Consider the following 26,344-nt stretch of genomic DNA (forward strand, 5'->3'; position numbering starts at 1 on the left):
ACATGTATTTTTTCGCCAGCTAGTTTAGCTTCAACTGCAGTCACCCCCCTGGGAGGTTTCACACATCTACACTTCCCTCACAGGCATCTTCCCTCTCCCCAGTTTTCTTCATCCACTGTCGGCTACAGGCTCTCTCTCCACCTCACATCCATGCGCTGTGCTGTCTCTTGTAATCCTGTGCCAGAAGGGTGAGCGCACTCACCTTATTAAAACACAAACACACACACACACAAAAGCAAAGAACTTCGCCGCCGCCCTGAGTGCGCCCCTTCGGCAGCAGGAAGCCCCACGCAGCGCCCGGCCCGGCACAGGGCGGCGCTGACCCCCGCCCCCACACGCCGCCTCGCAGCGACAGCTGACCGGGTGACAGCGTGGGGCGGGCGGCGGGCACCCCGCGGGCCCGCTCCCTCCGCCGGCCCAGGCAGGGCGGCCCAGGCAGGGCGGCGCACCCAGCACCCGCCGCCCGGGGGTGAAGGCGGAGCGCGCTCACCTCACCGCCCACCGCCCCCCTCGCAGGGCTCTGGGGCGCCGCTTCTCCCAGCGCGGGGGCTGCGGCCGGCCGCCCGGCCCCTCCCCTCCCCTCCCCTCCCGTCCCCGCGCCGGGCGCCCGCGTCCCGCGCACGCCAACCGCCCCGAGCTGCGCACGCGCGCAGGGGCGGGGCCACGCGTCCCGCGCGCCGCGGGCGCCACTCTCCCGCCCCCGCCACTCTCCCGCTGCCGCCGTAGCGCACAGAGGCCGCGCCGCCGCCGGCGGAGGTAGCGCGCGGAGGGGCGGGGCGGTCGTCTCGCGAGCTGTGGAGCGAGGACGAGCCACCGGCGGGCGGGAGCAGTTTCCTGGAGTCGCCGCGACCCTGGGAGCGCGGCCCGGAGCTGTTAGCCGGCGCCTCGGCCTGTTTAACGGCGGAGGCTGGGCCGCTCCGCCGCGGCCGGATCCCGCCCGGCAGCCGAGAGGGGCAGGGGGCTGCTGGGCCCCGGGAGGGTCTGAGGCGGGAGCCTGCGCGGAGGGAACCGGGGGGGAGCCTGGCGGCTTTGAGCTTAACATGTGAAGGGGCGTAGGCCGCTTAAAAATCGCCCTTCTGTTGTAAGCTTACGAGTGTAAGAGACGCGGTGGCTTTTTTAATTATGTCACTTAAGTTGTCAGTTGACGTTCTGTATTTGTTCCATTTAAAAGTTTCGTGTCGTGATTTCAGCTCAGTTTTGCTTGTTTATATCGGTTGTTTACCGGGGAAAAGTGGAGGGAGGAAAAATCCAGTTGCATTGTAGGCCTCTTAGGGCACACAAGGGGAAGCATAAAACTTGAAACTCACTTGACTGGCAATAAAGTAGAAGTTGATGGTACACCTCTGAGACCTTGCCTACACAGAATCACACTGGGTTTGCACTGGTAGTCGGGACAGTAACCTGCTTTTCATCTGTACAAGCACGTTTCCTGATGTTCCTCTTCATGGCCAAAGTTTTGCTAGGTGTTAACCAGACTTAAACCAGATTTGTGAGTCACTCCTAGCACAGATTACAAGATTTGCCTTGTACCAGCTGGCATGCTTGAGTTTTTCTTACTAGGATCTTGTCTTCAGACTTTGGTTTTGTGAACAATCAATTTGGAGTTGCTGGAACACTCCTGACAAGTTTTCCAGCCGAGGGAGCAGGAGCAGTGTGTTCACGTTAATTATAAGGGGCAGTTTGTTTGCTTGTTTTTGTGTTACTAACAATATTAGCCCTTCATGTTTCTGAAATGAACGGTTGACTTTATGGTTAGGGGTGAACAACACAGTGCCAGATGGAGGCTGGTGAGAGAGAGAGTAGCTACTGAACATTGTTTCATTGTCAAGTGAATCAAGTATTAATGCATCTGTGTTTTAAGTGAGAGGGTTGTGAAGATGGCCTTGTCACAGTACCAGGGTCTTGATGTCCAGCTGCCTTTCAACTTCTCCTTTTTTCCTTCTTTTTTCTTCCCCCCCCTTAATGTTTCTAAACAGGTTGTGTTTAGAAGAAAGTTTCTGCGGTGTACTTCTATGGTGTCCAAGCTTATCTATTGATATTTCCTTTGTAACTCCATGATAAACCAGCTTCTGAAAGTATCAGTTTGCTTACCACATCATCTCGATCCAGAGGTCACTTTAACGAAAATGTGGACTGCTAAATGCTGTTGTAGTGCTCAAATGCTGTTACTTCAGTTGGAAGAAGGCAGATTGGGTAGTTGCATGTTTCCAAAAACTCAGCGGTTCTGGGTCGGAATTCTAAACCATTGCACCCTAAGAGCACCATGTAACAGAGTTGAATTCCAGGTAAGTATTTTTTGTGGTGCTTTAGGTATGAGTGATGTGCATCAATACAGTGATAATATAACTTCTTTTAGAGTCACCAGAGCTAAGCTTTTGATCTTGCAGCCTTATTTATGTATTGAAGATGCCTTTAGTATGTCAAGGTCAAGAGGCAGGCAGCAACAAGTTGCAGGAGAGCCAGTGTTTTAGAATGAACTTTCTGTGTCTGATGGCAGTTCTAAGTTGGGGAGGAAGATTAGTTTTTTTTAAATTATACTTCAGACAATACTCATCATAACTGATAGGCTTATTAGTTAGAATAACATCTGTTTAGTGAAGGACAGGACCAGAGTTCTGTTGAAAACCTTTTACTAATGTGATACTGCTAAAAAAGGGTGTGTGTGTGTGTGTCAATTTTTATTTCAATTGTAAGGGAGAATAAAACCATAAGAGTTTGATCATGAGAAAATCTCTGGATATAAACAAAATTAGTAGGAAAGGACACAAAATTAAGGCTAATCTTGGACACTGACAGTTCCAAATGGTACTGTTTTTCTAGATGGCTAATTAAGCTCATCATTAAAATATGAATTGCTGCATGTATACATAGTGGAACATTGTGGTTTCAACTAGTTTGATGCGGAGTAAGCAATTGTAAAATTCATCTAGGTGGTTTTACAACTGTTTTAATTGACTATTAATCTGTTTAAGGATAAATAATGGTCATCTGTTATTTGCCTTTTTTCTCTTTTTAATAGTAATATTTGACTGTATGATTGTAGGTTTCAAAGAGAAATGATAAACTACCAGTGGTAGATACAGGGATGACTCTTTGTGCAGAGGGAGCTAAATCAGCTTCTGTTAAAAGCTGCAGTGGAGTATGTGATGGAAGCCAACATCCATTAGAAGGTATTGAACCATTACCACCTTTTCTTAAGAAGTCAGCCTTCCCTGTGCTCTCTAGACATCTTGTAATAATGATCAAGATGGTCTAAACTTCTGATTTGAAAGTTTTGTATCAAGTGACGTGTTTATTTTTTAATTTTAAGGGGATTATACACAATTTTTATAGTTTGCAAAGACTCATGTGATTCTCCTAAGTGTTTTAATGGCTGATTGGATTTTGTACTGATTGTTTTGCATTACTATTTTTATTTTATTTTTCCTCAACTTCATCAAGCTCTTATAGTGCTTATCCTGTGTGATAGGGAGAATCAGTTTCTTGAGTTCTCGCTGAAGGCTATGAATGGTCTATGATGCTAGTGAACTTTTTTCTGTTACAAATGTGAAAAAGCAATTAAACATTCCTGTGTGAATGGTGCTTTCTTACTAAATTAGTAGTTGCAAGTATGACCTTTATTTTAGCAATGCTGCCTAGCTAAAAAGTTCTTTCCGTAACTTTGCTTGTTTTGTCATTCCTAGCTAATAACTAATCCTCAAATGTGGTGTTACACATCATGCATTTTAGCTCCTATGCTTTAGGGTGCTTAGTCATTTGTGTTCTATGTATATTTAATTTTTGTTTGTGAAGGTTTTTTAGTCAGTTGCTTTGGGCATTTTCGGCTTTTGTTTACGAATGGGGTAGCAGGGAGGTAGCTGACTGGTTAAGACACTGAGATGGTACACTGTTTATATAATTATATTGCTCAGGAGACAGCAGTATGAGAAACTGTTGTGTTATTGCTTGTGCATGACAATTAGGAAGACTGTACCTATCCTGAAAAAGCTATATTGTACTGTATCATAATTCTGCTATACAGGCTTGTCTCTTTACGTACATCCTCTTGTTGGTTTGCATTAGAAATGGATGAGATACTGCTGAATAAACAGAATATTTTATTCCCCCCAGTATATTTTTAATCGCCAGTGATTTTTTTTGCCCTCCACATATGTGAGATTCTTTTAAATAGAACTCATAGGTTTATGTTTATCTTGAGCACTGCTGCATTATCTGTAAAGTAATGAGGCTGAACATCCCCAGTATCCTTCTAGTTTCTTCCTGTACTTATCTTTTCTTATGCTTGGTTTTTTTTTCTTGTAGACAACAGAAGCATACCTATCCCCTTACCTGGTTAAAATCTTTATCTTTTGAAATTTGCCATTCAAAAATGACGTTTTTGAAAAGCAGTGGCAAAAGCATTTGCTGTATCCTGTTTATATCCTATCTCTACAATACATAGATGTGTGTGCACTGTCCAGCTGAAATGTACTTGTGTATCTTTTAAGGTTCATTGCAGTTTTTTTCTTAAGACATGCCAATATAGCTTTGAGTTAATAGATAATAAGTTTAATGGTCAGAATTTGTTAAACCCTCTGAGAATATTTGTTCTGAAGTCTTGTGGAACAGGTGTTTCATACCTTTTCTAAGACAGCAAGATCTTGCTGTTTGTCCAGACAGCTGAAAAAATGGTCTGTCCAGATGTGACTGCACTTCTCTTTCTGGTACTCTGTAAGAAATTGTCAGGGAATAGTCATGCTGTAGACTTAATTAAATTTCTCTATATGTCCTCTTGGGAGTTGTTATAACCCTGCTATCTGTGATCGAAGAGTAGTGATCTACTAATGACGTACCACCAAAGCAGAAGACATTTTTGAATCATTCTGTTTCTGAAATACACCGTTCTAACTTGCAAATCAATTGTTGCCATGACATATTTGGAAGAATCAAAAGAAATGGGAAGTTTATGTTCTTATAAAAGTGAGCATCTTGGTTTCTTAGTCCTTGCTTTTCTGATTTTACAGTACATTCATCTAATGAGTGTTCTTACCTTTTCCTCTTACTCGGAGATTCCTTTGCAAGCTGAAATGACATTGCTTACTGCATCTGTCAAGCAGATAGTTCCTTATAGAACTATGATTCTTATTCATCTGTATCATCTTTGTAGGTCAAGAGCTTTGTTACAGATTTGTTGTAAGAGGCCTTCAGGTAGATGCATAATCCTGAATGAAGATGTTGATGTTCTTTCTTCTCTGTAATGCTGATTGTTAGCAGTACTCTACCGATTTTAATATTCTGAACAAATGAAAGAGGACCTGATTGTTTTACCTAGCAACAGGTGCTAGCTATCTCTTAGGAGCTAAACTGTTTTAAAGAAATTTTTAAATTAACAATTGGGTAAAGCCCTGAGCAACCCACTTTGATCTGATAGCTGGTGCTGTTTTGAGCAGAAGAACATTGGGTGAGAGACCTCCTGAATTATTTTATGATTCAGTGATGATTACTTTTTTTCTCATTGTTTACCCACTTATAGGGTTATTACATGTATGTGCAAAACCCATTTCACAGTCATGCAGCTAGATGTAACCACCAGATCTGTCATTTGAACACGAATGCCATCTGCTGATCAAAATTTTTACCCAAGTATTTTTAAATTTCATGTATATGTGACAAATACATGGTGTAGGCTTGGGAACTGATCCCAATTAAAAAAAAATGTAGTACCTTGATAACACAGACATGCAAGTTCTCTGGGGGAATCTGTAAAACAGTGCTGTATTGCATGCCGTACAAATCCAGTGGATCAAGAACTTCTGTTTAAAGAAGAAAAGAAAAAGGATTTATTTTTAACTGCGTCTTGCATTGCGTTCCTTTCGTCTGTTTGGACTTGAAAAAGTGCTTCTCAACTTGAAATCTCAGTGTTCTGTTTTTGCATGTTCATCTCGCTGAATCCTTTCGTCAGGCAAGAAGCTGATATGAATGCTTATTCAGTAATCTCTGTGTCTCTTAGGTAGGAGAATGAAGAAGGAGGAAGAGAAGTATGGGATCTAAGTGTGAAGAAATTAACTCTCACCAAAGAGGGAATGCCGTTGTGTCCAGACACTTGAGAACAGTGGTTACTCACAGTAACTGATAATTAGATAGGACTAAAGCTCATATAAAAAAAATAAATTTCCTCATGAAGCCATGTAAGAGAAGGCGTGGCCATCTGACTTCAGTCAGTATATTTTCAGCAGTTTTTGATCAAGATACAAATATTCTCTTCAGTTCACATAACCTCCTTTTCTGTTCTTGCTTTAGAAAAAACGTACCAGCCAATTCTTTATACAATGAAGTGTGCTTGTCTTCTACATTTGTAGGGATTTTTTTAATTAAAAAAATATCTAAAATTTCTTACAGTATCTATGCTTTATATACTCTTTTTAAAAAGTTTTCATCTTTTTTTTGATTTATGAACATCTACAGTATTTTCCAGCAGGGAGAGATACCTTTTAGCATGCTTTGAAAATTAGCCTTTTAGAACGTTTAGAAGATATGTATATACAGAAACATAAACATACATATGCTTGTTTTTATTTACATAATCTTATTGTGTTACACTTTTGTTTCTTAGTTACATTTCATAGGTCCCTTTAATGTAATTCTCAGGACTTTTGACCTCTTGCTTTTCTTGTTTATTTTCTGCCCAATCAATTACGTAAACATGGTTCTTATTGCATACAACGGTTCACCTTGGTAGTGTCTTGAGCCTGAAATCTTTTGAACAAAAATGGGTGTTAATTCTTCCATGCTTGCTTTTCTTCCTACTAAATAATTTAGTTGCTTTAACCAACTTCAACTTTTTGTCAGCGTCCCCTGAAGCAGATGCATCTTTGCTCCTAATTTGTAGAAGGCATAGAAACAGCTGCATCAGTTGTTTAAACTCCCAAGAGTTTTAACTTGCTTGAAAGGAAGCACATCATGGCATCATACTTGAAAATCCGTTTTTTCTTCCACTTCACTAAAAAAAAAATAAAAATCTTTGAAGTAGTGTTGTGTTTGTTGTCTTCCAGTAAAATCTTAAGTGTTTTTTATCTTCTATGCAGTACAGTGATTTTTTTCTTTAAAGTAAAAAATCCTTTCTTTTTAAAAGTAGTAACATGATTTATCATTTGCTTCATTGCAAATGCATTTCTGTCATACTGTCACAGCAAAAGCCAACCTGAAATTCTTTCGATCGGTACAAAAGTGTTAGATATAAGTTAGAAGTATTCCTACTTACAGGTGGATATGCAAGCATTTCCAGTGCAAAGCAGGTAAAGCACAGTTGATAAACTCATGATAGTGTGGTGTTTATAGCAGCATGACTGATGCATCAAACAGTATGCTCTGGCACTATGAAATGTGCTTTCTCAATTTGTTTGTTTGTTTTTAAATAGTAAAACTGGTTAGACCCATTCGTGATCTGATTTTGTGTTACAGGTAAAGCAGTTGAGTTTAGCATGTCTTCTTATCTGGTGATTTTGAAAACTGTTTCTTATCCCCATCTTTCCTGCTTTTCCCATTTCTGAATTGAAGAGGCAACTTAAATCAAAATGTGCTGCTGTACACATTTGCCTCTCTTCATCAGAACTGATACCACAGTGTTCGTAAATTATTTCCAAAAGAAACATCTCATCAGCTATTGCATTATGAATGAGAAAAATCAAGTATATTACTGAGTGTACTGAATTTTGGGTTTTTGTCCAGTTCCTATGAAGATGTATCTAAATATACTGGGAGTTTGTACTAATATTAGTTTGTACTAATATTAGTTTGTACTAATATTAGTTTGTACTAATTCAGTACTAAGATAATCTGCTTAGTATCTTGATTATCTCTGTACAATATAATCTGTAATACCTTGCTGTCATAATTGTAGTTATTTGCAGAAGAGCTAATAACATGTATGGCCTCATATTTAATTTTTTTAATAAAACATCGCTAAAGATCTGAACTTATGCTTCCTGGTTTTTTTTTATGAATTCTAAATTCTGTCCTTGGCACCGTCAGACTTTATGTGTGTTATACATTTAGTGCTTTGTGTTTTACTTTGATATATTTTTTTTTAATTTCTTCTTGTTTTAATAATAGTAACACAATGCATTGTGTTTTTCTTTTCTAAATGAGAAATTACTTTAAATAAGAATTTGTCTTAGTGGTGTCTAATAATATTAGTAAGCAAGTGAGTTCCAAATGCGAAGTAAAAAAAATTGATTTCTTAGAGAATTATATTGGCTGTGTGAGTTATACAAGGCTGTGTGTGTGTGTGTGTAAGGGGATGATACAGTAGCCAGTAGTTTTATTTTTAATTTGCTTTTTATTCCATCTGGCTAACGGTGCTTGCTCTCCAACAGCATTCTCTTATCACTTTTGAGTAGCTACTTCTATTTTGTATTTCTTTGACAAGTTAGATGAAAATGTGCAGTTACATTGTATATAATTATATATATATATTTATCGATTGATTGATTGAAAAAGGGATTTGTTCTAAGGAGTATTTTAGAGTTGTTTTCAATTTTGGAGTTGCTAAACTAACTGCTACTTGTTTGATTTATTTAGTAATCAAAGGTTTTTACTGTTCTTAACTGCTCTGTTACGTAGATACAGTATGTTGTGTGTTCAGTGGCAAAAGTATAGATGTATATTATAAGATAAAATTAACTGATCTTCTGACTCTGAAACTTTTCTTTCCGCAGCAAAAATGAAACGTATCAATCTGTCGTTTGCAGCCTGTGGTTTTCTGGGTATTTACCACTTGGGGGCAGCAGCTGCTTTTTACAAGCATGGTAAGAAGTTCCTGAAAGTTGTGAAAGCTTTTGCGGGAGCTTCAGCAGGATCACTGGCTGCCACTGTCTTATTAGCAGTACCAGAAAATATAGAGGTAAATTAATAAACTCGAAGGTATAGGATATGATAATTGTCAAAGGATATTTTTGATATAATCATCTGCCATTAAGGTTTTTTAAAATGTTTTGGTTCTTGTTTTTCTTCTTATTTCTTTTAAAGAAACAGGACTCGTGTATATGTTTTCATTAATAAAATCTGTGACTTGTGGGCAGAAATATTTATGAAGCAAGTATTTCTTCACAGAAAAAACCTGTCATATGAACTTTATAATTTAGGCTATGTAAATATAAATTTCATGTGTGTGAGTGTTGAGTTGTATGCAACCAGATATACTTTAATACACCAAAATATATATGTACTCGATCACTGTACATTACAAAGTTAATAATTTTCTTCTTGGCTAGAGGTAGGGTTTCTTAAGCAAATGCATAGCACCATCCTTTCATACTTTTGTGAAAGGAGATGAAAATGGTAGATGGAGTATATCTGCATAAAGTTGAAGAACACCACACACTGGCTTGTTTTTTTCTTTGCTGTCAGTGCTCCATCAGACAGCGCAAGAAGTGGCTTTTACGCCTCCTTTAGACTCGGTACAGTTTATGACTTAACAGCAGTAGCCCCACCGTGTGCCAGGGAGGGTTAACTCTCACAGCAATTCTGTTCTGACATGCTGCATATGTGTGTTTGGGTTTTTTTTCTCCAGAGATGCCACTTTTTTTTCTCACCATGGATATGGTGTCATATAGAAACAAGTTATATTCATATATACTTATATGAATGTAACTTATTCATATGTTATGACATATAGTCATATTATATAATATACATAATTTTATATACATAAAATTATATAATATGACTGCCCTATTACAGGTTATGTGGGAGGGCATTAGCTTTTCTGTTTGTTTGTTTTTCCCCATAGGTTAAGACTGCTTTGCCCTCCTGAAGTGCCTGCAGTGACTTTGCCTTAATACATGCAAAGGTCTAGGCCTTGCCAAAATGTTAAGATCTTTCTTTAATATTTTGAATTACAATAAACAGCATTATTAGGGCAGGAGGTCTGTTAGATTTTTTTTCTAAGTACACTTGGGTTTCAGTCTGGTGAGTGTCGGCTAAGTTTCTCCGGGCCTCACTTAATACAAGTTTCACTGCATTTGCTTCAAATAATAGTCCCAAACAATACCACACTTTGCCACTGATCTTTCTTTTTTGGTTGGTGTGTTTTTGGTTTTGGTTGGGTTTTTTTTTGTTGTTGTTATTTGTTTCTGCTGGGGTATGAACTTAGCTTGCAGAGTTAACTATACGTCCGTTGCTTTCAGCAGGAAGTTCTTCCTTGCCTTCCACTACCACCCCAGGTGCATTCTTTATATGATTTGCTATTAGACAAGTTCCACTCTGTTGTGAAGAGAACCTTGCTTTATATTCTGTTCAGGTGTTACTCCTTTTTTGTAGCCTCTGACTAGTTGTTCAGTTTCAAGTTTGCCTGATATAATGCATACCTCTGACAGAAATTTTCTCTATGATAGGTACAGTAACTAGCCTTTTCTTAGCCCAAGGAGATTTTTCTGTTAATTGTAGGCTCTGGGTGTGAGCATTTGTTTCTAGCCTGGTCCAACTTAAATAGATCTTTCTATGTAAAAATATTAGTGCAGTTATTATTTTTGTTTGTCAAAACTAAGCCTATAATACATTGAGTCTGATGGATTTTTGCTTAAAAATGTCATTTTCATACAAGCTGAAGAATGTTTCATGAACTTCTTAGTCCTTTTTTTAAATTTACTTTTTAGTTGTTCTGTTACACTGCTTACATGTAACATGGAAAATTGAGAGCTGTTTTTTTGGGGGAATAATTCTTCCTAATTACCATGGAACTTAGATAAAGGCAGTGTTGTGTACTGAATAGAATTATTTTTTCATGTCTTTATCATGATAATTATTACACTGCTAACTTGAAATATTTTATATCCATAAATACAACTCTTACATCAGTTTATTTTTTTATTTTTTTCTTTCCCCAGAGATGGCTATGTTAGAGAAGGTATAATTAGGACTTTCACCATGTCCTAGTCTTGAAGCTCTAATACAACCTTTCATTATCTTGGAGAGAATCTAACTGAAGATTTCTTGTTTTGACTGTTGCTGTTCTAATATGACAGTTTGCAAATGTTTTTGTCACATCTTTTTTTGTCACTGTTGAAAAGGCAAGGGACTTGAGAATTCTAGGGATGCTTATAGAGTTATAGATAAGAACCTGTTTATTCTAAAAATACCTTAATTATGTTTGATGTCAAGTGTGGTTAACTCGGTACAAGTAGGTCCAATTTCTAAACATGACCTCAGTCACTATTTAAAATGTAGTTGTATTGTTTAATGCTTCTAGAACTAAAATTATAAACAAATTGTAGCTGTAAGAAGTTGTCCCTTTTGGCAGCAAGAATTTAGAGTCTAGGTGCGGGCTATTCTTAGTAACTTGTAATATGGGAAGTAGTTTTCTGTTGTTCACCTAGGTTTGGTTTCATCCAGCTCCACGTTACTCTTAGCTCCCCATCACTTTTAAAGCATCTGAGATATAAAGATGGTGGTTTTGAGCTACTTCTCTGTAGGCTTTTGTGGGTTTCTTCTCTGTTTGGAGAGAGAAGGTGTCTGAATGTGCCTTTTTCCAGCTGACTGACTACAGAAGAACCCTATCTGCCTAATGGAGAATAAATTGAAGACTTAGTACATATACTTGATATATTTGAATTGGCTTGGAACAGGCAATGACAAGTACCTTTGTAGGGTAAAGGTGCAAATCTCACCTGTGTGAAATTGATTAGCACAAATCTTTACAGTGATTGTTGCTTTAAGCGATATGGACTTCTTAATGAACTTTTTTGATAAATTTCTTTGAAGTCTATATAGAGAAAGTAAATGAAAGAACTACATTTATGTCTCATTTACATGAGCGATCTGGCATGCGAGTGGTGTGAGGAAATTAAAATGCTTCAGTCAGCTTGCTTATCTCATACTAATCCTCACCCCAACTTTTTCCTGGTTTTCCTTCCATTAAATCCTGTACTCTCCTCCTCAGTAGGACATATTCGGTTCTTTCTCTGCCCGCTCCCCCAGCCCCCCCTTCCAGTCATGTCAATCATTTATTTTGTTATTAGCGACATACTTACTCTTCATGCAGGAAGCTAATAACCCAGGAGCCCCAAACTATCTGTAGACAGATCTTTTAGTCTATAAATGTGTTTAGATAGGTGACTATGAGTATAATAGATCTATTCAGTACCAATTTCAGAAAGTTGCATAAGATTGGATTTAGTTTTTTCCCAAGCCCCTAAAATCATTAGAGAGCATGAAAGGATTAGAAGAGGAATACAAATACTGAACAGTGAGTCTTAAGCATTCAGAATCATAATTAATTGTTTCAGAAACTTTTTGCTAAAAGATAAATGCTACCAATTCCTTTGGTGTCCTTTTGGAGTTCTTACGGGTCACACTTAAAGCTATTTTTCTGGAGTCATTAACGTATTTCAGCTTGTGTGAAAGAGGTTTCTGCAGTGGAATCTGTGGCCTGGTTTTCTGCAGTGTCTTCTCTTGTATCATTCATTATAGTATTCCATTCATTAAATACTTCCATGGTATTATATTAATTAATTATGTATATTTGTTAGTAGCATGGTTTTTCAACTTGTGAAAAGAAATTGTAAGAATTGTAGGGTTTTTTTATGGTTTATAGGCATCTCAAGGTACTTGTGTCTGGTTTGAGTACTGGAGTAGTCTTTAAAACAGAAGGTGGCTTTACACTTGAAATATAAATAATCATTCTCATGATGGTATGTTCAGAGAACTCATTATTTGACAGTAGTAATATGTAGAAGAAAAACCTTTAAATTTCCTTGATTATTAAACTGGTACTCATGTGAGGGGGTTTGGGTTTTGATTTGGTTTTTAATTAGGAGTCTTGTTTTCTTACAAATTAGTTCTTATAAAAGGGTCAACATTTTGTTACAAACCAAACATTTATGGGAAAATATTTTGGTCTGATCTTGTGGCTCTCTCTTGATTAACCTTTAGCTGCTAGTATGGTTTAGATACCACAGATGAACATACTTCCCATAACTAAAGCATCCTTAATGGTAAATATTTTTATTTTCCAGAAATGTAAGAAGTTTGCCTGTGGATTTGCAGAAGAAGTTAGAAAATTGGACTTTGGTGCTGTAACACCTGGTTATGATTTTATGAAAACACTTCGGTACCTATCTTAATGCATATCTTAATTTCTGTGTGAAGCTCTGTACGTGAAAATGGAGAGTGTGCATGTTTGTTCTACACTGTGGTGTGCCCAGCACTCTTTCTTTCACCCCTAATATATTTGCAAGGTTTTTAAATAATGACAGTGAATGATGTTTAGCATTTTCTTTACTCTAGGGGAGGCATAGAATCTATTCTTCCTTCTAATGCTCATGAGATAGCTGAGAACCGGCTCTATGTGTCAGTCACTAACACCAAAACTAAGAAAAATCACTTGATTTCCAATTTTGCCTCCAGGGAGGACCTCATTAAGGTAATGAAGCTGAATATTGCTGCATTAAATAAAAATGTTTTAATTTCTTCAAGGCTTAGGATTATGTTGCTAGCTGTACAATAAATCACTGTTTTACTCAAGTAATCACACTCAGTGGCGCTACAACCATAACATAAACAATGGAAGCAGAATTTGATGCTAGTTTTGCAAATTTTGCTAAAATTGATTTTGTGTGTGTTTCCTGTATCTGTTTTTAAAGTACTACCTTTTAGGCAAAGAACGTTTAAAATGTAACAGGGTAACTAATGGTTACGGTAGATAAGAATGAAATTGAGAATCTGCAAATTTTGTAACAATTTACTGAGTCTTTTTGCATGTCTTACTTCACTGATACCATTTCTGTTATAGTTTATCACAAAAGAAAGTAAAAAAAAAAAAAAGGAAGTTAAAAAAATAATATCCAACACTTTCCACAGGTCCTTGTGGGGATTAGATAGAATGTAATGTTAAGTACCATATATAAACTGTATCTTAACTGTTGCTGGAAAGCATATTTTCTACTGCCCATCTCTTCTTTTGAGTGACACTTTTTAAATTTGGATCAGGATTGTATATACAGGCTGATACGAAATGGTAGGAGGAATTCAGATGCATGTAAAGCAAATATTCTTTCTAGTAATTGATTAGTGGAGGAATCATAAGTTATAGCAGAATAAAGAAGGAAATAGGATAAGCAGGACTTCGTTCTTTCCCTGTCTTTGTGGATGCTTAAAGAAGAGCTTCTTTATAATTAACACTTAAAATCACACTTGTTAGCAAAATCTCAAAGTATGCATTGGAAGTTTGCCTTTAAAGTATCAGGTTTTTTAAATCTTGATCTCAAATTATGCACTGTTAGTTATAGCTATAGTAGCCAGCAGTGACAAGCATGGAGATTATTATTCTGTTGGTCTGTTGGTTTTTTGCAGTGAAATCTTCTGAAGACAATTAGAAGTGTCAAGTCAGCCTTGGAAATGCTTACATTTTTTTTTTAGTATTTAGCTCTTTTGTTGACCCTAACCATTTCTGTTCTTTTTTTTTTGTTCTGTATGCTAGCAGTAGAATGATTTGGAATAATACTAAGAAAATTCCAATTCATTGGTCATTGGAATACACTGAAAGAACAGAAAATATCAGTGTATCTCATAATACATGTTCTTGTGCATGCCTTCACCTATGTGTGTATCATTTATACAGCAGTCTGCATGTTGTTGGCTGCTCCGGTAGCATGGAGGACAGAGCTCGTTAGGTTATAGAATCATGTTACACTTAGAAGTGATCTACTACATCCAAGGCATAAAGATACTGCTGGGCAAACTGTTTCATAACAGCAAAACTTCTGTAATCTCTGCCAGGATTCTTTCAACTTCATGTACAATTGATTTTAGTGCTTAACAAGCCTTATGATTCCGAAGTTTTTCATAATGGCTAAACTGAATACATGTTGCTACAATTTTAAACTTATTTTCTTTTAGTATCCCTGCATCCCAATGGATGTGGGAAGGCAGTTAATGATCTTCCACTTTTGAAATAGTCTTTACATATGTGAAGACAGTCATCACATACCAGCCTTTCTAGACCTGCAGTTCTTAAAACTGGAGGTGAAGGGGAAGAGAGGCATGATTTGTTTGTTTGTGAGGGAGCAGGGCGCAGAACACTTGTATTTAGTTTGGAAAGGTGGGAGCAGTGAACAGGAGCTCACACTGGTCTGTTAGTAGTAGGGAAATACTAAGTGTTAGTTCTTCAAACTCATCCTTCCTAGCCTCAGTCTTGTCTAACTGACTTTATAAGGAGAGCCAACTGCTTTCTTCAGTCTTCGTGAACAGAAGTCACACTTTGCAGTGGTCATCTGGTTTTAGCCCTTTTCCTTCACCAAACCTTTTGTCCCCATTTCTCTTAGTTTAAAAGGGCCAAAGTTACTGAGATGGAGTTGAAGGAATGAGGAGTTGGTCAGAGGAAGAAACTGATGTTGGGAACTTGAGAACTCTGTAGGATGTCACTTTTGAAAACCTGAACAGGAATGATTTCACAGGGGACCTTATCTTATGCTTTTGTGAGGGAAAGGCCTGTCTGCTAGAGGAATGGCTACAATTTCACATTTGGAAAATAAGAGAAAGGCTTTTTATTTGAGCTCAGACAAAGCTGAGGTGGTCTGGATCACTGGGAAGAGAAATAGGCAAAAAAACTTCTCTAAGTGAAGGTTAAAGACTTCATACAGAGTCTTAATTCAGACTTGTTAGGGGAATTGATGTATTTAATACTGGAAGTACCTTAATTTGTTGTAAAAATATACACAATTCCACCAAAAAAAGCTCAGGCACTTTCTTCCATAGTCTCCATGGATTGTGGGGTTTTTTTGCACATGATCATCTTACACGTAGTATATATATTCCAGTCTGTAACCTGCTTCTGTTCACCAGATTTGTGTCTCATGCCACCATGCCAAGCACATGCATGCATATCACCACATTTGGGTATATGAAAATTTCTGATGTATTCTCCTTTATCCACACATGTACTCCTTCTCTTTGAAATACTCTATACTGATTGTGCACATATATATATGTATGGGTGGATACATAGATACAGAGATATATGCACATGCTGTCATAGATGATGCTGTGAGTAGATAGAAGGGTATTATGTGTGCACATCTAAACATGACAGAAGAGGTGTCGTGGTCTAAAAAAGTAAAAATAAAAATTGAACTACTGTAGACAGTGATGTAGGCGTACAGTAGGGCAAACAGTAATTTATTAATACTTGGATTTATTAAATGTAAAGTATTAATACTGATAAAGATCTCCATATGTGAGTTTTCAGGCTGTTTGTAGTATTTTGGAAATTTTGAATTCTTAGAAAATCTGATTTATTCTGAGTAAACACTATACAAATATGCCAGCAGAACAATTGGGTCAGCTGCTTCTTTGACACTATTCTATACTTTGTTTTTGTTTTTTTCATTATATGCATAGTTTCTCCAAGCCATAGATTTACTTCACGTTGTGTAAGACTTAAGTTCATACTCTTTTGAATCACATTAATCAATAAGTTAAGTTGTGATACTTTGTTTTGAGAGTTGTCAGCAAGTCATAAAAAAACCCCCATTGAATAGTTTTAATCACGTTTTGACACTTTTCTTCAATTTCATTCGCTATTCTTTCTGCTTTGTTTTCTCTAGGTCCTGCTAGCAAGTAGTTTTGTGCCATTATATGCAGGAATTAAGCCAGTGGAATATAAAGGAGAGGTAATTTTTCATTAAATTTAACTACCAGCTGGTTTTTTTGTATGAGAACATTCTTAATTTCTGAGGTAATGATTTGATCCTAAGGGAAGGCAAGTGCAGTACTCTATTTTGTAGAATAGTTATTGTTGCTGTTCATACTTTAGATTAACAAACTCATCATCTTTCACAGTGTTAATGTGTTGTTTCAAAAACTGTGGGTGCGGAGACTGAAATGATCTCTGTAGTGTGAAGCTATTTCCTAAAGATGTCTAACACTTAACCGTGAGAAGAAGCTTCTCATGACAAGCTGTGTTACCAACTTAAAAATATTTCTTTGTGATTTAAAGGCACACCATTCTGCTTTTATATTTAATGGAAGGAATGATAGGGAGGTCTTGGCAGATTGAATGTGCTAGAATACAGGTGTCTGTTTATGTATGTGTTGTTCTCATGTTCTGTACAAAATTACATACTTAGCAGGTGCCTTCAAATCTTTTACCTCTGGACAAGCATTAAGGAATAAAGGTGTGGTTTTTTTGTTGGGTTTTTTTTTTCCCCCTATAGCATCTGGCTGTGAAGTTTTTAGAGGTATAAGCTACTATAAGAAAACATTTTCACAGTTGCCTGTACTTGGTTTAGCTTCAAGAACCTTTTTGTCTTTCTTACATATTAACTTTTTAAGAATAATTTTGACTGTTTAGTCTGTAACTACTAGAAGCCTGAAAATAGCCATTTTTTTCTTTCTGAAAAATACTATGTGATAATTTTTATTCCTCATATGTAGCCAAATGATGTCTTCAGAAGACCTATAATCCTCACAACCACCTTGCCAAAAAAACCTCCACAAAACCATATGCATTTGTCTCTAGCAAGAGAGTTGAAGTTTTTTATGTTGTAAAGCTTGTTGGCTTTAGAATTATGTATACAGCAATACATATCAGCTAAAGTGTTTGAAGAGTTTGAATCAGTATTGCCTGACTGTTTGAGTCAAACAGAGACTGCTTGCCACTTCCCAGGGTCTGGAAATGGTGTTGGAGTATTTATATGTCGCTTGTGCAGTTCAGAGGGCATACGTGGATTTTTTTAGGTTCATTCTGTCATTAGTTAAAGGGAAGGCACTGTTGTTGTTACATTTTTTCTATTGTTCTTTCAATTAAGAAATTGAAAAGTTGGCTCAGGGTTTTGTCCAAAACTTAGTTAAAACCCATTTTACTGGATGGACACTGCAATTATGACTTGTTGTAGGTATTGCAGTATGTACTGAAACAACTGCAGCCTCTTCCTAGTGGACAGTTCTTATTTCTTCCTAACTTTATTTTTTGCATTCAAAAGTGAAATCAGTGAATGTTTCACAGAAGCTGGTTACTTGAAAGCTTGTTATTGCCAAAGCTTCGTACTACTCCCCTTAAGTGAGACTCAGAAAAGGCAGTTTCTGGGAACGAGGCTGCTTTCATTTATTATTATTTGTTGGAGTGATTAGTTCTGCTTGTCTGCACTGACTTTTCTCATCTCGTGTTACGTAAAACAGTGCATTGGTGCATTTGTGGTTTGGGGATATTTTTTTTTCTTTTGAGGAAGCTGCTGCCTGTAAATGTAGATGACTTTCATTCTTTAGTCCAAAACACTCAGAGCGCAGTGAGAGCGAAAACCTTAGAATATCTCTTGCAATAGTATCGCCTTGGCGTGGAATAGTGGGTAATGAGGATATGTGGGTGAGTAATAGGGGCCACAAAACGTGCGCTGTAGAGCCAGATACAAGACAGGTAACCTCATGATCCAGACATGGTAAGCACTGAAGTCAGTAAGATGGATTGGATATTGATTTGGCCCTGTGAGGCCACCTATCAAGTTGGTATCATATTCCAAGTTTCCCAAAAGCTTTACTGTAACAGGCCAATGTCCTGTCTGTCTGCATTTACACTACTTTCAGGGAGTAAATTCCTTAGGCCATATGGTCCATAACAGCATGGAATCAAGTTTACTCTCTGCTGGCCGCTCAAGTCTACTGGCCTTACCTGTGCTTCAGAACAGTTGATCTGAATCTTCTGCAGGCTACGTACGTCACCTGCATACATATCACCAGGTCATCTGGGGGTGTTTTTAAAATGTATTTCAGTATGTTCTCAGAGGTACGTGATGTGCGGTATGTAAGGGAGTATGGTACACTTCTGATGGAATAGTGTCAGAAAATAGCCAAACTCATTGCTAGCCTGTCCATACTGTACCCCTCTTAAAGGGTGAACTCTAGGGTAAACTGTTTGCAGCATTGCACCTTAAGGGTTATTTTTAGGAAGAATACTTTTTGGGAATCATTTGGCTCAATGGAGTTAGCTAGCATACCTTTAGTATGTATGCTTGGAGGCTAGACTTCTGGAGGCAATAAGTGAAATTACATGGTAGCATAGACATAACATCAGTCAGTTCACAAGTATGTTTTCTTCTGGTCTGATGAACCTAAAAAAATCTGAAGGAAAAGAGAGTGTAAGATAACATCTAAGAATTTATAGACGTTAATGGTCTTAACCAGATTGGGCTAGTTTATTACCTGGTTTGGGGATTTAAGGTGCCTTTGGACTAGGCTTTCAATAACATCACAGCAAACCTGCTGCATGTGAAATTATCTTTCTTTGAGTTGGTTTGGTGTCCTCTGAACCTCTGGCAAGGTTAATTTTTAAACCAGATAAAGACCCGCAGGTGATTGAGTTGACTGTATCTAATTAAGAGGCTGTAGTTTGTGTCACTGTTGTTCTTAGTGAACAGCATTGTAAAAAAAACATCTACTGGTAAATGGGTAAATTCTGTTAGGTCCAGCCTGCATTCTCAATTTCATTGTCTGGTTTGGTTTTTGTTGCACACTCTTTCAGAACTTTCTCTGTCTTTGGACTGTACTTGCAAAAGAGAAACTAATTCAGAAGTTACCAGGAATGTGCTTCATCAGCTGAGAAGGACTTTTCGAGAATTGGTTAATGGAATTAAAAGAAGCTGGAGCATTACATCTCTTTATTTGCAGCATATAAATGTTTTATTTCAACTGTGTAACATGATGGACTGTGAAGCTAAAATATTTTTGACTAGTAAGCAGCTTCACCCAAATGCTTGAAAGAAAAAAAATGGAGGGACATTGGCCAGTAGTAACAGAATCCACAAAAGGTAGTGCTTAATAAAAAGTATTGCCCTTGCCTTCATAAATGATTTAATTTTAAAATAAGTTGTAAAAGTACTAAGCTAGACTTGTGAAAGACATTAGCCATCTGCTATGGTGTCCAACGTGGCTTAGACAGGGACTCCACTGTTCTCACCATGGGAATCACAACAAAAGGCCACATAGTATTCCAGGGAACATGGCATATAAATCAATAATAAATGACTGTAGACACACACACAAAGTTGGTGTTAGAAATGTTAAGATATTTTGCTGCTTTACTTGCAGTTAGGACACCAAATGGTGTACTAAGAGTTTGAGAAATCTGAAAGGTGTCTTTAAATGGTTTTGGTATTATTTTTTTCCTCCTTTTCTCAGTCCTAAGCATTAAGAAATACAGAGTTTTGTTGTGGAAATTAAAGTGTGTGGGTACCTGTATAAGCTAATGTCAAGAATCAAGCTCTGAAGGATATTATGAAATAATAGTGTGAGAAGGGCCATATAAACTACTGAATGTGAATGTTTGTAGATTATAATATAAGCTCAGGAGCATGACATTCACCTGAGAGAGTGAAGAAGGGGGGGTGGGGGGTGGGCAAAGCACATACCATTTGGGGTGGTGGTGATGTGTGTGTTTGCTATGTATTCATGTGTAAAACAGAGTAAATCCATGTATCACCAGGTATGGGACTTGACAGTGGAACGAGGGACAAGTGACAACAAACTCCTTTGGTTGCCTGAAGTCAAATGTGGCACTAGGAGAAATCTATACCTATAGAGTTAAAAGTACTTGTGCTTTAAGCGAGAGTAAAGGACGCAGCTGAGAGGGATCTATACAAGCAAGTGATGACCTCAGAGAATCTCACGGACTTCTGAAGAGCAAACACTGTAACCTGAGATAATGCTTATTGTATAGCAGTCAGTACACTGAAAGCTAGTGCCTTGCTAACAGTTTGAAGACAAATTTAATGTCGTTGTCATAAATCAACTTCCCAGTAATATACTTTTGTGGGAGATTTTATTATTCTTTTAAAACGTTTGTGACTAAATTCCTGTGGGTGTTTTCAAGAATATTATGGGGAATACTTGCATTATTTTGCCATATTATGATGGCCACACATAATATCCTGTACAGTAGAAAAGCAGTCTTCTGCTTGATTGGCACTGAAGAGTACTGGTACAATTTGCCATTTATTTTTAGTGTTCTCTGTTAATGAAATTTGAAGATGATATCCTGGAGTATTTAGTTACCTCTGGGGAGGTCAAACCCTTAAACACGGATGTGAATCTTACAATTACAGCATTAGGTGTCTTTTATAATTAGTGGAGAAGAAAGCACTTTTTCAGCACAATTCAAATCAGATGTAAATACCTACTTTAGGATGAAGTGAATCACATGCTAGAAGTGTTTTTCTCCCTTGGCAGTAAAGGAAGTGTAGAATGACTCATTGTCTGTAGGATAAAGTTCGGTGAGATGCATCTGATCACTAGACCTCATATATGGTCAGTCAATGCATCTAGCCAGTAGGCTGATGTTGATTTTTGGGTTGTGTATGTAAGCACAGGAAGAAATACGAATGTATAAAATATATTGGCAAGAGATGTCACAACTGTCCCTGCTTATATTGGAATGGAATTTGGCTGTGGTCCCTGTAAAAATCAGGTTTTTGTCTCTAGACTGCATTTAGAACCAAGAAATGGCTTTGTAAGAAAGAAATAGGTTGCTTTTGTTTTTTCTTCCTCATTCTTTCCTATACTCAGTTCCTGTAGCAGACTTGATGTCTGCTCCCTATTTTGTGCCACAGTTCTTAGCTCCTTTCCACCGTTACCCTCTGCTTTCCAGCTAATGCTGTCTTGTACTGTGTATGTAAGACAGGAGGCTCTGAGGAAGAAGAGAGGAGTCATGCTTGGTTTGGCTTGTAGAGTCAGTTTACATGCACATACAGATTGTCCAGCTCCTAGTTTGAATCCGAGTAATGTTTTAGAGGAGTATACATTTCTGATATGGTTCACATATAATAATAACAATCCTACTTTTTCATGTATATGTTGAGAAAAATTCTATATGCAGCATTTTATCATTAGATGAACTAATGAGCCTTAGCAGTAGCTTGGTAAATATATTACCCACATACTTACACATTATGTCAAATGCTCCTTGATTAAACACTCTGTGTGTACTTCGTCAGGTCCTTGATTTTTGTGCCTCTTACTCAAGCTTGTTCATGGTATTCCAAGAAGGAAACTCGTAAGCTTTGTTGAGGGTAGGATGGAGGAGGGAGGGAAAGGAAGGATGTAGTATTTGGTTATGATCATGCTGTGCTAAGGTTACTTTGAAAATATTTCGTTGTTTCCAATAGAAGTGGGTTGATGGTGGCCTTACCAATGGCCTTCCTATCTTTCCTGTTGGAAGAACTGTGACGGTTTCTCCCTTCAGCGGTCGATTAGATATCTGTCCACAGGATAAAGGACGTCTGGATCTTTATGTTAAATTTGCAAAACAAGATATAATGGTGAGTTGCTTGTTATTTAGTAACCTCAGAAGAAGAAAAGGTAGTTGTGCAGTTTAAGGTTAGCTTATTTTTGTCTGTTTTTTGTTTATATATCAACTTAATGTTTTGGCATTTTTTGTTTTGCAAATGGAGGTAAACTTTTAAACATAAAGGAAGGAAAATGTAGAATAAAGAAGTTGGACAGTATTGATCTAGTACAAAACTGAACAAATTATCACAGGCTGTTGAATGTAAATAATCTAGGCTTGCTTTGGGGATCAGCTGTGTTTGGCTAGGCAGAGTGTTTATAGGAAAAAAATACAAATAAAGACTTCTGTAAAATCCCTCAGGAGAGGCAACTTCAGAACATCCCATTATACTTACTGAAATCAGCTACTCTAATTGAATTTTAAATACAAGTTTAAGTCATACATTTGAAATGGTGTACATACAGGGGCCCTCAAACTTTTTTAACCAGGGGGCCGGTGCGCGGATGCAGTGGCAGGCTGTCATCTGCGGCTGCTTGGTTTCCCCCCCCCCCAGCCCCCGGCGGTGGGGTCTGTAAATACCGGGGGCCATATCCGGCCCGTGGGCCGTAGTTTGAGGACCCCTGGTGTACAATGACTTGTCACCTCATCGCTTGAAAGCTTATTTGTGACAACGCGTTTCCAGAAGTTATTTTGTTAGATGTTATAGAAACACTTCTGTATATTGAAATACAGGCAAAGACTGATTTTTATGGCTGGCCTCCTTTTCATCGTTGACATTTCTGTCTTTGCAAGCTTTGTTGTCTCACAGACTTTAACCACAGTACTGCTTCCTTTGACTTGATAAAAGAAAATACTGAATAGTGGTAGACCCAGCTGTTAACAAAAGTGCATTAGGAAAAAAAAATAAAGATAGCGCTAATTGATACTTTTTTCTTAGTTTCTTTTAGACAGTTCCTAATAAGTGTTCTTAATTTAAGTAAAATCAGTGTCAGGTAATGTCATCCTAAATTGAACGAATTTCTGAATCTTTATAATGTTTCACAGAGATTTTAAGCATGGTAGTACTTGATAAATGATGGAAAAGTATGATATTATTGATTTCATACATATTGAAAATTATGCAATTGTTTACATGTTGGTCGTGATTTATATAATATCTAGTGCATTTAAAGGAGGGAAAATGAGCTGGTGATTAGAGATTGTAAAGTAATTGCAGTTACATTGCTTCTAGGGTCATGCAAGTTCAGACTTGTGCAGAATCTCAGGCAACTTTTTAAACTATTCCATTTGAAGCACTTTTAGCTTTTAGAGCTGTAAAAATGTGCACCAAGAATAAAAATTTTCCAGCAATACTCTAATCTACATGAAATGAAGAGTTTTCTGTCTTCCTTTAGCTGTATTGGAATGTGAACAGTTTTCTGTGTCTTTGACTTCCTCCATCTATTGGTGTCAGAACTTGGAATAATTGCTTTCTTCAAATGGTGAAGATTATTTTGATACTGTTTTGCAAAATTGTGTAAAAAAAAAATAAATTAATCATATAAATGGAGTGTTCAGAACATTATTAACTAATTAAATTTTTAATTTTGTTGTAAACAATTTAGTAATATATGTATTCAAGAGCAAAGTTCTGAAATCTTCTTACACCATCAAAGTGACCACTTGAGATGCTGAGTAGTTCTTAATTTGTTGGCAATACAAACTACATTTATATTCGTATGTTAAACATTTCCTGGGAATGTTCCCAAGAATGTGGTTGTTTGCACTAGTAAGCTGTCAAAATATTTCCTTGCACAAGTTTATCATGTGCCAGCTACCACTCTGCCAGACAGTTCTGGGAATGCTTCCAAAGTTAAAACGTTTCAGAAACTTTGGGCAGTTTTACAGGCAGTCTGTCTTGGAGGCTGTGAATTTAATAGCATATATGCAGACCATTTGTGCCAGTTTGTCTTGGTGCTCAGCAGTGTACCTGGACATGGTTAATTTACTAGTGTCGACATAGCTGTGCTAGTCTTTTGTTTTCACATATGCTGCGTGAAAACAGATGTGACAGAACAGATAGCAACACAGTCAAGTCTAGGTAAGTTGCTTTAATAAACTAATTTATAGCTTCTTGCTCTGTTGCAGCTGTCTCAGACCAATCTAGTAAGACTTAAGCAAGCTTTGTTCCCACCAAACCAGGAGGAAATGGAATTGTTATACCAAAATGGATTTGATGATGCTGTATTATTTTTACTGAAAGAAAACTGGTTTGAATAGATGGTACGTAGAAAATGAACAAAACCTGATGGCTGTCAAAACATGGCTACAGGCATCCTACAGGATCTCAGGGATTGTTGTCCTAATTCCTGTTCCTGAAAATAAAAGGCCCAATAGAATTGCAACTGCTTTTTCTGAGAAAGTATCAGTTGCACTCCAAAGACCTGTATGAACATCTCAGAGTGGGAATTGTTCTTGCCTGGTAGTTGTTTTGAGGGGGTTTAGGCTTAGATCCATTTTGCTGCAGCTGAGGACTTGAATGTGGGATTTGTAAAAAGCCTGTGTTGCTGTAATTACAGAAGTTTGGAAAAGTCTTTCAATGTTACTTGAGAGAGAAATCAACATTGTACCGTGAAAGATTACAATCTTTCATGGTACAATGTATTTCTTAATATAATAGTTGTGTGTGCTAATTGGATGCTTGCAATATTACTGATCACTACTACGTATCTTGCAGTGTTCTAAAGGGCTTGAATGCTTACCACTAGCCACAAGAAATAAAACATTTGCAACTCTTTTACTCTGATATGTGTATTTTTTAACACTAAAAGTATTTTGCCTTTTTCAGTGAATGTGGTCTTTCAAAATTTGAAATACTAGTTGAAATCTGTAACAGAAGTGTGATGTTTGAGCATAAAAGTATGTTGTAAAGAAGGATGTAAGAAATTATTGTATTTACTAGGATTTCTGCCTCTGCTGAATAAAAAATATATTTTCTTGAAACTTTTGTCAAGAGCTCATTTCTGAATTTCTTGGAATGCTGTAACAACCTGATTATCTGCAGAAAACCCGACCCTGTCTATTGGAGAGATATTGAAGTGAGTCAGCAGGTAATGAACTCAGACTCATGTATCTTATTTTACCATTCACCTTGCTTTGACTAAAGTGCAAGTTCAGGATCTTCAGACTTAATGCCTAAATGCTAAAATCCACAACCTTTTATTTAAAATGCAAAGAGTCTTGTTCTTGAGTGTGCGTTTTAAGTTTATTTCTTAATACTTAAAACCTGGAGATTATAATTTCATACATCTTTAATTCAGAATTCCCCAAAACCCAGTGAAAATCTATGGAGGTGACAAATAAGGTTTTTTAAAAAGTATCTGCTTTAGCTGTTTGAAAGTGTCTTTAACACATAACCACCAGATTTATATTCATACATAGGTTGCATCAGATTAAGATTCATGTGGCGGGGATTGAATTCTTATGTTACTGCTTTTTATTTTTAATGAAATTTTTAGAAATGCTGATGTAAAACATCTTACTTTCATTTTAGAACAGCAACTCTTTCTAGATCCATGAGGTTCTGCATACAGCGAGAATGGGATAGCTTGCATGATTTCTGGGTCTGCAGGACAGCATTTTTGCATGTAAAACTGAATGTTACGTTTTTGCTACCAAGGGACCTGTGCCTGGCTCACTTGCATACTCGTATATAGAGAGGATAACTTTCAGCATGAATAGAAATAGTAGATAATGCTATATAAGAAATTGCTTTCTTTCACACTGATCTGCTAGGGCCGAAGTCTCAGATCCAATGGTGACACCTCTTCTGGCATTCTGGTATAAACTTGAAACAGCTTTTTTTCACTTACTGTTCTGGGGGCTTGGAGCTACTCACAGGCTTTCAGAAACAATGTACATCTTCTAATTGATACTTTTCTGAGCAATAATGGTGCCATGTATATTTAGCAAGTCTGTACAAATCTCTTTTACCTGGATGCAGATTTTTAAGAGTTGCTTTTAAAGGAGGAGGTTATTGAATGCAAATTTCATTTACTGATGATGCACATTGCTTTTGAGCATCAACACTGTCACAGTTTGCTATGCTCTTTATTC

General features: G+C 37.4%; 1 protein-coding gene across 6 annotated transcripts; it reads left to right on the forward strand.

The window, feature by feature from the left end:
• Positions 1 to 666: 666 nt before the first annotated feature.
• On the forward strand, positions 667 to 25,231 carry PNPLA4 (patatin like phospholipase domain containing 4). Of its 6 annotated transcripts, none has more exons than XM_056328892.1 (9): positions 667 to 756; positions 1,977 to 2,285; positions 3,044 to 3,170; positions 8,697 to 8,881; positions 12,993 to 13,087; positions 13,264 to 13,399; positions 16,581 to 16,646; positions 22,128 to 22,280; positions 24,377 to 25,231. In XM_056328892.1, the coding sequence occupies exons 2-9, from the start codon at positions 2,055 to 2,057 to the stop codon at positions 24,506 to 24,508; spliced, it is 1,125 nt and encodes a 374-aa protein (XP_056184867.1). In that variant the 5' UTR covers positions 667 to 756; positions 1,977 to 2,054; the 3' UTR covers positions 24,509 to 25,231. The 6 variants fall into 6 exon arrangements, with proteins under 6 accessions (XP_056184867.1, XP_056184869.1, XP_056184870.1 ...); XM_056328891.1 differs by lacking the exon at positions 667 to 756 and adding an exon at positions 776 to 1,095; XM_056328893.1 differs by lacking the exon at positions 667 to 756 and adding an exon at positions 776 to 1,081.
• The last annotated feature ends 1,113 nt before the right edge of the window (positions 25,232 to 26,344 follow it).

This window comes from Falco biarmicus, chromosome 2, assembly GCF_023638135.1.
Source record: "Falco biarmicus isolate bFalBia1 chromosome 2, bFalBia1.pri, whole genome shotgun sequence".
Lineage (NCBI taxonomy): Eukaryota > Metazoa > Chordata > Aves > Falconiformes > Falconidae > Falco > Falco biarmicus.

Excerpts from the sequence above, each read along its gene's own strand:
- PNPLA4 (XM_056328892.1), top strand. The coding sequence starts at position 2,055 with ATGATAAACCAGCTTCTGAAAGTATCAGTTTGCTTACCACATCATCTC. Across the intron at positions 13,088-13,263 it reads GATTTTATGAAAACACTTCG|GGGAGGCATAGAATCTATTC; the intron begins GTACCTATCTTA and ends TCTTTACTCTAG. Across the intron at positions 22,281-24,376 it reads TTGCAAAACAAGATATAATG|CTGTCTCAGACCAATCTAGT; the intron begins GTGAGTTGCTTG and ends GCTCTGTTGCAG.